The sequence below is a fragment of the Nicotiana attenuata genome, unplaced genomic scaffold, assembly GCF_001879085.1.
Source record: "Nicotiana attenuata strain UT unplaced genomic scaffold, NIATTr2, whole genome shotgun sequence".
NCBI lineage: Eukaryota > Viridiplantae > Streptophyta > Magnoliopsida > Solanales > Solanaceae > Nicotiana > Nicotiana attenuata.
In genome coordinates this window covers 137,976-149,677 of record NW_017672757.1, presented here as the reverse complement: position 1 = coordinate 149,677, position 11,702 = coordinate 137,976, and the positions used below count along the sequence as shown (strand labels likewise).

The 11,702-nt window shown below is 38.7% G+C and overlaps 1 protein-coding gene across 2 annotated transcripts; it reads right to left on the bottom strand.

Annotated features, from left to right (window-relative positions):
• Positions 1–371: 371 nt before the first annotated feature.
• Positions 372–11,459, bottom strand: LOC109214394 (aspartic proteinase-like protein 2). Of its 2 annotated transcripts, XM_019378310.1 has the most exons (13): positions 11,392–11,459; positions 10,997–11,192; positions 10,783–10,903; positions 9,505–9,932; positions 9,244–9,400; positions 8,364–8,446; positions 8,173–8,269; positions 7,912–7,984; positions 7,599–7,805; positions 2,116–2,240; positions 1,880–1,981; positions 1,704–1,801; positions 372–841 (listed from the first exon to the last, which is right to left on the bottom strand). In XM_019378310.1, the coding sequence occupies exons 2-13, from the start codon at positions 11,122–11,124 to the stop codon at positions 670–672; spliced, it is 1,791 nt and encodes a 596-aa protein (XP_019233855.1). In that variant the 5' UTR covers positions 11,125–11,192; positions 11,392–11,459; the 3' UTR covers positions 372–669. The 2 variants fall into 2 exon arrangements, with proteins under 2 accessions (XP_019233855.1, XP_019233853.1); XM_019378308.1 differs by having other exon boundaries at positions 10,997–11,454.
• Between the last annotated feature and the right edge of the window lie 243 nt (positions 11,460–11,702).

Here is an 11,702-nt window from a genome sequence, read left to right as displayed (position 1 = left end):
GTAATTAATAATATTTGTGAATTACCAAATAATAATAATAATAAATATTACCTAATCTAACTAATTTTGTCCTAAATTGCTAAGTGGCCTATTATGAGCCTACCACTTGACTTAATATGGGGGCTTTTTTCTCTCATTTTAATAATATATAGAAGATTATTTGTTTATATACTTATTTATTTGATGTTATTACATGCTGGACCACGGTATTCATATGAATTCCTGTAACTTGGTTTAAAAAATTTCCCCTTCATATCAGAAATAGCGGAATCCGGGAAATTGATCACGCTATGGACAATTGAAACTTTGGGGATTCCTAGCGATTAAGCAAAAAGAAAGAAAACTAATTACCTCCAAATGCATGGATCACATCTCGAAAGTCGCTCCGAACTCCATCCACATTCTTGAAATGTAGAGGAGAGCGATTTATATTTGAGCATCAAGAACAAAGAATATGACAGCGTTAAGAGAGAAAATAAGAGTTAGAAAAAAAGTAGTCATTACATGAGAGAGCGCACAGTTCATTTTAATCTTCCTCTCCCAAGTCTAATGCCAGGACACTACATATTTGTAACCGGGTATATTTTCCTTTAACTAGACAAAATTAGCTAGGATTTACAAAAGAAAAATTAGCACTTCCATGTCAAAAGTGATGTATATTGTGGGGCTTTAATTTAGCGGCTGGAGTTCTTTTTCATGTGTTTCAACGCTTCCAACAGGATTATATGGGATTTCTTGCCTTCGTCTCCAAATTAACCATCCCAGAGAAGCTGATAATCCAATTATCAGGACAACTAGTAGTGCTACCACTACAACAAGGTAATTTTGCTGCCATCGTATCCTAAATCGTTGCAATGAAACCATATCAAACCAACAACTTGATAGTTACCACACCAAAAAAGAAATATCAACAACTTCTATCATATGAAGTATTAGCAAAGAATTTATGATATAACCACATACTAAAGAGAATATCTCAACTAATTGTTAAAAAAAAAAAAAAAGTAATATTCACTTATCAAAAGTATTGTTGTGGTGTGTTATCCAATCTCTTTACATTAGAGTTAATTAAGGCAATATTTTGCTATTTAGATTTTGAGATGCAACACATTAAACTTTGACCAAAAACATTTCAAATTATAGTATGCGAACAGGTTAAAAATGAAGTTTTTTGGTTACATATAAGCAATTGAATCTCCTTGCCATAGGGAAAAAAATTTAGTAGACGCAAAGAGGGTTCAAAAGTTGCTTTCAAGTCACAAGTTCAAATCTCAATTATGAAATTCTAGTATTTTTTGAATCCCTTATAAAAAATTCCTGGCTCCGCCAGTATATCCACCCATCCAAGTAAGAACATGGGAAAAATTGAAACAATGAAAAATGGAGACGAAAGTCGTCACCTATTCATCATTATCCTTGGAATATGCAGTTGAACTGGTGCCATGCAATGTAGACTCATTCACGTTTCCTAATTTAGGAATGTAACTTGCAGATATGTGTTTAAGGCAAGATGAAAAGATGCATGTCAAGTTTTTCCCATCTGAAATGCAATGCGGAGATTTATTTTGCATTATGAAAAGAAAAGGCACATTTTTTTGACAAATCAGGATAATTTTATAAGTAATGCTATGATGCTAAAAGTTTGTACAGCATAAGTTCTGCAATATTTATGAACATGCAAAATATGGAGATTGCTTTTATACCTCTTTGGTGGGGGTTCAATGTCCCATTTGACTAATTTATAACTTCCGAATGTATCAGGAAGATGAAAACGATTCTCAGCCAACCGGTTTATTATTTCCTGCAAATAGATAAATGATGAATAAAGGGTTCTTCAATCAAGAAATAGTCCTCACATATTCTAGAGGTTTAGAGTTACTGTTGCAGTGGCATTTGGCATGTAGTTTGCAGATCCTGCAGGAAAGATGGCCCATCTAATGAGGGAATCATTTCCTTCTGCCGAAAAGTTCATTAAGTGAACCTGCAAGGTATCTTCCAATAAGTGACATATCATATTGAACAAAATTAAAATACAGTTAAGTAACTTAAAGAAAATGGGATATACAGTTTTAGATTACATCAGACTGACACAACTTTGGGTCATGCAAAAACTACCTGTGAGACGTTAACCTCCAACTCTTGCGCAATAAAATGGGCAAGCTCTGGAACGCGAGGCTTCAATTCTGAGTAATCAACACTCAGTGACATATCAAATGATACAAGTCCAATTTTGATTTTCCCTGCCAATTCAGGTCAAAGATGAAATAATAATAACAATCATAAATATCAACACAGGGAAAAACTGAGTTCATTCAATCTTGCACAGGACCATTCCTAAATATGAGAAACGGTGTAACTCAATGGAATCAAGTGCAGTACCCCCAAAATTGTAAATTGTTACCAAATTAAAGCAACGTGTCAAATTATCAGAGGGTTATGCCAAGGCCAACCCTATGAGGCCAACGCCTTCCTTGTATCTGGCAAAGAAGTAGGGAGATGAATTCCTGAGGGCTCATTCGGATGGTGTTAGTAGAATTGATCAACCAGTTGGACCGCCAGAAAAAGTAGCAAAGATGAGCAGAGAAGACATGGAGGGTCACAGCATGCGTGGAATGTTTCCGCTTGGAGAAGCCCTACTACTCAAAGTAATCCATGGCCGAGACAGAGAGGGTCCCTGGAGGTGGCTACAAGTGGCTAGTAGAGTTTCTCCTTCTACTAAACAGTCTCATTGAATGCTCGTTTGAAGCATACATAAATGTAACGACCCGATCGGTCCTTTTGATCATTTGCATTTCTGTTTGGTGGCTCGAGGCCGCGAGTAGCTTCATATGATGTATTACGACTTGCGTGTATGGTCGGTTTCGGTTTTCGAGTGTTTTGGGATTGATTTGGAAGAATGATTCTTATTTTAGAAGCTTTAAGTTGGAAGAGTTGACCAAGTTTGACTTTTGCGTATTTGATCTCGGATCAGAGTTTGGATGGTTCTGTTAGGTCCGGATGGTGATTTTGGACTTAGGCGTGTGTCCAGATGTGGATTTGGAGTCTCCTAGGTTATTTTGGCTTGAACTGGCGAAAGTTGGATAGTTGAAGGTTTGGAAGGTTGATAGGTTTGACCGAGAGTTGACTTTGTTAATATCGGGTTCGGATTGCGGTTCTGAGAGTTAGTATAGGTCCGTTTGTGTCATTTGGGACTTGCATGCAAAATTTGAGATCATTTTGAGTTGATTTGGTATTGTTCGGCATGAGTTTTGGAAGTTGAAAGTTCATTAGTTCATTAGGCTTGAATTTGAGGTGCGATTCATAGTTTTGATGTTGTTTGGTGTGATTTGGGACCTCGAGTAGGTCCGTGCTATGTTTTGGGACTTGTTGGTATGTTCGAACGGGGCCCCGAGGGGCTCGGATAATTTTAGGGGTGATTTCGGACCATTTTCCTTCATGTTGTGTTGCTGGTTTTTGTTGTTGCTGATGTCCTTAGCGATCGTGAGGGGCTGACCGCGATCGCGTAGTGTATGATTGGAGCTGAGTGCTTTTCCTCTTATTCGCGACTGGAGGGTCGCATTCGCGTAGCTCTGTGGGGCTTGGTCAATGCGTTCGCGATGGCTATGACGCGTTCGCGATGAAGAACTGGGAGCTGATGGTATTGTCTTCGCGTTCACGTGGTCTACGCCGCGTTCGCGTAGGTCTGGATCAGCTATGCATCGCGTTCGCGAGGTATGTACCGTGAACGTGAAGGGTATTTCTGTGGTCAGTGAAGTTTGTGCTTCGCGATCGCGAAGCTGGTCCTGCGATTGAGAAGGGTTTACCTGGAGCAGATCTATAAGTACTATATTTCGAAGGTTTTGGTTATTTTATCACATTTTGAGTTATAGAGCTCGGATTTGGGCGATTTTGGGGGAATTTTCACGATTTGGATTGGGGTAAGTATTTTTTACTCGGATTTGTTTATTCTCATGATTCCAACCTCGATTTTAGTGTTTGATTGATGATTTGAATGGGAGAAATTGGAGATCTGAGCAAGAACTTTTCTAAAACATAAATTGATGACTTGAAGGCCGATTTGAGGCCAGAATTGAATGATTTTGGTATGGTTGGACTCGTATTTGAAGGGTTTTCGGAATATGTGAGTTTTGTCGGTTTCCGAGGTGCGGGCCCGGGGTTGACTTTTTGGGTTGACTTTTTGATTCTTGTTCAAGATAGAAGCTTTATTATTCGGAATCGTTTCCTATGGCTTTTATTTATGACATTAAGTTATTTTGGATAGATTTGAGCCGTCCGAGGTTGATTCACGCGAGAAGGGCTTATTAGTGGATTGATTTAGCTTATTCGAGGTAAGTATCTTGCTTGGGGGAGGGGGGGGGGGGGGAGGGGGGGAACTTCCTCGTAGGATTTGGTTTAATTGCATTACTTGTACCTTGTGAACGACGTGTGCATAAGGTGAAGAATGTGTACACGGGCGTATGTGTTGGTTATGCCCGGATTCGACCCGAGGAGGCTTTTATCGCTTTGTCTTTATTGAGAAGTCTTTGTTTTACGCGGTTTCACTTTGGTTGTTTACTTGAGTTTATATTATGATACAAATCATGTTTTAGGATCTTAATTTCTTATTTGGCCAAGTTGAGAGTTTGTGAGATTCTTGCTAATTTGAGTAGCTTTCATGCTTAAATGTTGAATACCCCTCCGCACTTCTATATTAATGATATGTCCTTGTGCACTTTGCTGATGAGTGGTGAGCTTGTATCGTGATAAATCTCTGATACTACTATCCTGTGATATTGTGGCATATGTGGACATGTTGTGTGGATTGATTGTTGTTATGCGGAGCATAACGATGGCATTTCACTGTTGTTGATTGTGCGTAGCGATACGGGTGGCTATTGATATATTGTCTGGGCGCAGTGACATGGGTGGCTATTGATATACTGCCTAGGCGGAGTGATACGGGAGGCTATTGTGTTATTGTCAGGGTGGAGCGATACGGGTAGCTATTGATATATTGTCTGGGCGGAGAGATACGGGTGGCTATTATGATATTGTCAACGCGGTGAGATAAGGGTGGCAATAAGGGGATGTTATGTGATGGCTTGGGGGCATGTTGTTGATGAAAGAGGAGTATTCTGGTTGTTGCCTTTGACTTCCTTGTGTGTGTCATACATATTACGTGATTTGTTGTGTTGTTCCCAATGTGCCACTTGGTGTCTCTGATATTACTTGATGATTTAAGAAGTGATAGTACATTTGCACATGCATACACCATAACATGTCATTAGTATGAGTCCAGGAGTATAAAACTTGATGTCCATTGATCATGTACATGTATTCTTGTATATCTGCTTTCTCTGCGATATCGTTTGGATTGGTAGCCCGTGACCATGCCGGCCGGATTGTGATATTGAGCATGTGACCACACCGAGTGGATTGTGATATTGAGCATGTGACCACGCCGGGCGAATTGTGATATTGAGCCTGTGACCACGCTAGGCGGATTGTGATATTGGCACGTGAGTTTTCCGTGCAGCACGTGAGTTATCCATGCGGTTGTGACTTATATTGTGGCACAAGTTCTTCGCCGTGCGAGGTATGTCTTATGTTGTAGCACGAGGTCTTTGCCGTGCGAGGGTGATTGTTAATGTGGGCACGAGGTGCCGGGTGTGTGTGATTCTATTTAATGGCTTATTGTCGGAACTGGACCCTTAGTTATTCTAAATAGGTATCGTTTAATTTGAAGAGATTACAGTTATTACTTTCTGTTATTATTCCTTTGCCGATTTTTGATATTTTTCACAGGTTATTTGACTAGTGAGTGTCTCGACTTGAACCTCGTCACTACTCCACCGAGGTTAGTCTTGATACTTACTGGGTACCAACCATGGTGTATTCATACTACACTTCTGCACATTTTGTGCAGATCAAGGTGTTGGAGGCAGCGGACCCGGGCAGAGTTAGCTTCTTGATCGCGAGTATTCAAGGTAGAGCTGCTTGATCGTCGAAGTCTCTTGTAGTCTTTTTCTTATCTTTATACTGTCAATAATCTGCCAGAACAGTATTGTATCTTTGTTTTGAAATATTTCGAAGTATTTAGTTAGAGTTCGTGACTCTGTATTACCTAGCCTTGGTGATTTGTTGTGATTAACACTGTGTTGGCTTGTATCACCTTTATTTTCGCATTTATATTAAACTCTGCTTCATAATATCATGTTTTAATGGTTTAACTGTTGTAAGTGATCGGCTTACCTAGTTTTAGAGACTAGGTACAATCACGATCCTTAAGGTGGGATTTTGGATCGTGACATTAAACCTTAAAAGTAGGGCTTCAGTGCGAGGAAAAAGGCCTTAAAGTGGGTGCCTAACATCCACAGGCTCTGTTGTTAATAGGATAGCACAAAAATAAATATAGTTAGGAAAGCATTTATTAGTTATTATAAGAAAAACGTTATATTATATATGAGTATATCAGTTCTTACGAGTATGAATATTGAAAGTTATAGTCTAAGAAAACTAATCATTGATCCAAATTACTAATTTAAAAATGCACCTTGAATCAAGACTTACAATATGATCTGAACTTGATTGACACCTCGTGTATTTCAGTAAATTGCAATTTTTCCAACAATTGCTATTTTGTGTTTATGGTTATTTATTTAAATTACATTTATAGTGCACATTTTTATAGCATGTTGCAGTTAAAGCCCCACCAAGCACATGGTTTTTTTCTAAGCTTGTCACTTTTGACAGCACTATGCTGGACAGGTGGTGAGAAAAAAAGAAAAATTATAGTGAAAAATTCGCTGGACCCATCTGCATCTCTGGAGGACAAATCTACACCAACAAATCTGTGACAAGCACGGAGGTTTTCTAGAAATTGCTTCAGTGAAGAGAAGGCATCTCAAGAGTGGAGCTACTCACCATGTTCTATATACAGTAACTGTTATACTCCTTAAAATTATAGTTTCCTTCAGTAAAAAAAAGTTTGTTTGGGTCCAAACTCCAACAAGGTTAAAAATGTCATGACATCAGAATACATCTTTACTAGCGGGTGCTTCTCAGGAACTCTGGAATGCTAAGGAGATAGATGAATACAAGACTTGATGAAACAATACAAAACGCAAGCTCAAATGTCATTTTGAAAGCTGACATTTGTAGACACAGGAACATTCATGGACCTAAATCAAAGAGAGGATGTGAAATCATCAAAGTTAACCTAATCTTAGGCGATATAGCAAAAAACCAACATAGCAAATCAGAAACCAAAATGGATTAAAAATATTAGGGGGAAATGATGCAAAACAGTCTGGCGGAATTATAATGGGCAGCCCAATGCACAAAGCATCTCGGATTTACGCGGTTCTGGGAAGGGCCGTACCCCAAGGGGTGTGAGTATGATGTAGACAGTCTACCCATATGCAAGCAATAGTGGGTGCTTCCACTTCTCGAACCCATGACATGTAGGCCAGACGGAGACAACTTTACCGTTGCTCCAAGGCTCCCCCCTTCCGGTAGAATAATTGAAATAAAACCAGTTCCACTACAAAACTGGATAAAAGCATGACTGAAAGGCATATTATTGGTGACAAAAAGATAGGAGAACACTTTCTTCATACCAGGTGCATAATGCTCCGGAGGTAAACTAGGTGCCAGTGCTGGAGTCAAATTTGCACTGGAGTTTGTGTTGTCCAAGACTGAGGGCAATGGTGGGGGTGAAGGAGATAAATTTAGTCGGTCCCATAACTCAGAACAATTAGTTTTCCAAAAACCAATCCTTTCATTTTCACGATCGTAGGTTACAAGAGTGTTGCGGACAACAATTCCTGTTGCAATTAAAAGCAAAAGGTATGCATGTTACAGCTTATACAACTGAAGAATTTGGTAGATGAACTTTCCCAAGATGCTAAAAGATACATATATGACAAATACCTCCAAGAAGAGTAGTTGGATCCTTCCCATTCTGAAAAATTCCCAAGCAGTAAGCCCCACGCACCTTTGAGTGCTTTATAGCAATCAGTTACAGTAAGCAAAAGGGCAGAATTAGTCAATATAGAAACACAGAGAGAAAATGGAGCCACTTATCAAAACAAAAACAAAAAATGTAGCCACTAGGAGAGATGAAGCCAAAAGGAGATACAGATTCTAAAGGCAAGGTAGTAAGATAAAAACCATGTGGATTAAGATGCCTACCCTGAATAAGTAGTTTTCAGGAGTGAGAGATAGTTTCTTTCCATTGCTAAATACCATGTCGATAGGAGGAAATGATTTTGAGAGCTCTGAGATGTCACTGCAATATACAAGACATTCAATACAAGAAACAACACCAAAAATAAAGGAAAGAAAAAGTTAATGATCTAACATTTCTGTAGTTAATTTATTACCTTCCAGCACCAGAAAAGCATATATCTTTATAATTCGGGTCAGGCCCTTCGATCTCTCTTAGAGAATGAAGTTCTTTCATGACCTGAAATAAAATTTTCAGGAGTTGACTCAAGAAAGAAAAAGAAAATTGTCTTAATAAGAAAATTCTACAAAGCATCCACCACCCATTGGTAGAATATTGTTAGTAATACACAATCCATCAATCCACTTCTTTTGGCCCCATAATCAACTTATTCCTTTACACAAATAAACATATCCAAAAATGAATGATAAGAAGCTAAAAACATCAAAGATTTGCAGAAGCTTTCTAGTATATATTTTAAAAAAAAACTTTCAAAAGTTCTTTTTTAGTGACATAATTGGAAGAAAAAATTGCATATTAAAAGGAAAAAACAACTATATAAGTAGTTAACAAACGTAAATTAACACCTTTAAGATGCTGCAGCACAAGGAAAACGGTTCAGTGAGTTTCGGAATTATAGGATCACAAACCACCTGGATTCTTTGTTTCTCCTTCAAATTTATGTAGTAAGCATTGAAGCCTTAGCGTAATAACTGAGTGTAATTAACAGGTTTTACTTTTACTTCAAATCCCACATATTAGCAGGCATTCGCCAACTATGTCGAGCCTGTTACCATAATTATGCAGTTGTTTGTTCCACCAACATGTGGTGTAAATCGTTATGCAAGAAAAGGTGACTTAAATGGTAACATGCAACAAAAAGACATTAACCACAAACACATCATCCAGATGAAGTTCAGCTTTCACAGATTCCATTCTTCTAGTCACAAGCACGCAATTTTCCCCAGTACTTGTCTCTGGCAGAGTGCATTAAAAAATGATAAATATGATAGTGCATAATCTAGAAAACATCTTACAGCACTCTTGAAGGCCACAAATGCAGCTTCTGGAAGGTAAGCATAGGTAGTACCACTATCAAGCACAGTCCCATGTTTTCCATCAAAAGTCTGAGGATTTAGATTCAGGGCCTTCCCAGCAACATGTATCTCCTTCAGCTCAATATTGTAATATGGACTGTTGCCATCCGAGACTAGAGTAAATGCATAAGATTTATCGAGTGTATTTGTTATAACACCTAAAATTCCCATGTCATTAAAACAATTATATCCAATATATACCTGCGTACAGGATCTGAATGGGTAAAGACCATTTCAGAAGGGGGTTTTATTCCTCCAAGAACCATGGCACCACCACCGAAATCCATTCCACCATAACATAAGGAGAATGAATCACTAATCACATGTTTCTCAACAAGTTGATCCACTATACTTAGATCCCCTCGGCCTAAGCCCATGATACCATCAGCGTGTTGGCTGTAAAGATCACCAGTTTCCAGATTTTCACATCCAAAAACAGCTCGTTGGGGTGCTAGCTCACTTTGGTTTCCGAAGGACACGATGTCCTCTCCGAGCACTCCACTACTAGAACTCATCTCGGCATATTGTCTTTCATAAATACATTGCTCCCTCTCATTGTCACAGGTACAATCAATATTGCACTTTACAGGTCGATAGGTACTTGACATTTCTGGCTGAAACTTAGGATCCTAATTCAAAGAACAATGAAAGAAGTGCATTGATCAAAAGAGAGAAATGATATTCAATCGATTCTGTAGCAAATTAAGCATTTATCAACAAGATTGATGCAAACTCACTGGCAAGGTCAACATTTTTCCAGAAAAAAAAAACAGCACGGTGACGAGTGCCAAGTGGCTATATTTACAAAGCAAGCACCAGTTACTGTACATTTCACAATAACAAGCAAAAATAAGAAAGATACATCAAAGCACTATCATGAAAGAAATCAACTCTTTACAATAAAGCAGCATATCTCATCAACAAAGTGAAGCTTAAAAATCGATCTGTGTACCTACTTCAACATTGCTTCTACTTCATTTTCCTTTTCTTCTTTTTTTGGGGCAAATTAGATTAATTCTCTTATACAATGCTCCAATACAACCCCACCCGCCCCACCCACACACAACGTAAACAAAGAATAAAACCACAATAAACCCTGATAGACCAACAGTCCAACACTAATCAAATCTGTCCCAAAGAACAAAAATTCCATTAACACTAAAACCTAGAGCAAAACTAACCAATTTTCCTTTGTTTATTTCATTACTCAGTAGCCAGTGCTGTAAGCGGAATAGTAAGATATCTGAGGCTCGGGGTTTCTCTTTTTCGATTATCTCTTTCTCTAAAGTTGGTAACGGAAACAAGGGTTAATAGTATATTAAGCTTGAATTCCGCAGAGGGTTTATATCCAAAAGAAGCTTCTCCTGACTCATAACCTAACATTGGATACTTTAGATTAATACTATACTTTTGTGGAAGTAAAATAAATTTAGTAACTAGATGATTAAAAGAGAGAATGTAGCTGAGAAATGAAGGAACCTGATGGTTGCCACACTGTTCACAGGTAGAGCAAGGGACATAGGTAACGGTACTGCCAGTATCAACTATAAGAGCAAAACTCTGGGGTGGAGTTCCGATCCAAAGACGAGTCGTATAATATCTGCATCCTCTCAATTTAAAAATCAACTTAAAACAGAGAGAGATAAGCATAGGCATCCATTCATTTTAAGGAATTCGGATACAAGTGTCTGACCCGTTAAGGAGGAGATCGTCGTGGAGAGGCATACGAGCACTTGAAGGGCTTTTCTGGAGGTGTCGACGGGAGAGTTGTTCATCGCGTGGTCGGGAGATTTCTTTAGGAGGAAAAAGAGGGAGAAACATTGTACTGCGATCCCCGTCGTTGATGCAATTCGGTGACTGGTGAACAACGAAGCTTTCATTTGAAACGTCTGAAATTCCATTAGAAACGATGACGTGATGAATGAATAGCAGACATATGAAGGAAATTAGGATAGGGAGATTGTGAGTTAAGAGCGCCCGCGCCATTTGAGAGGTCAGTTATGGCTCAGGCGACAAAACAGATTAAGGCCAGATCGGAGGGAGGATTGCTGGAAAGATCAGAGGAAAGGGATGGCGTAAGGTTATTACCTGACAAAGGCCAAAGCCGGGAAGGTGATGCGTTAGATTCAGAATTTTCTTTTTTCAAAGTTTTAAGGCTTTTGCTCTCGGTTTGATTTAAACAATACATAAATATTATATTTAAATTTAAATAGACACATGTACCTATAGTTTATCCTTAAAAAGAGGTAAAAATAGCACGGTCTAGCCACTTTTCGGACTGGTCATTCAAAAATAGCCAGCGTTTACCAAGTCAATGAAAAATTGCCACTATTTTGCTACAACAGAGACCGGTCCAGCATAATATACTGGAGTTTGGTGCACCTATGTATGAACTTCCA

What these genes read in the sequence shown, in the direction of transcription:
- LOC109214394 (XM_019378308.1), bottom strand. Translation starts at nt 11,289, where the DNA reads ATGGCGCGGGCGCTCTTAACTCACAATCTCCCTATCCTAATTTCCTTC. An exon ending in TGGAGGTTAACGTCTCACAG is followed by an intron (nt 1,982 to 2,115) that starts GTAGTTTTTGCA and finishes GATACCTTGCAG; the next exon opens with GTTCACTTAATGAACTTTTC. An exon ending in TGCCAAATGCCACTGCAACA is followed by an intron (nt 1,802 to 1,879) that starts GTAACTCTAAAC and finishes ATCTATTTGCAG; the next exon opens with GAAATAATAAACCGGTTGGC.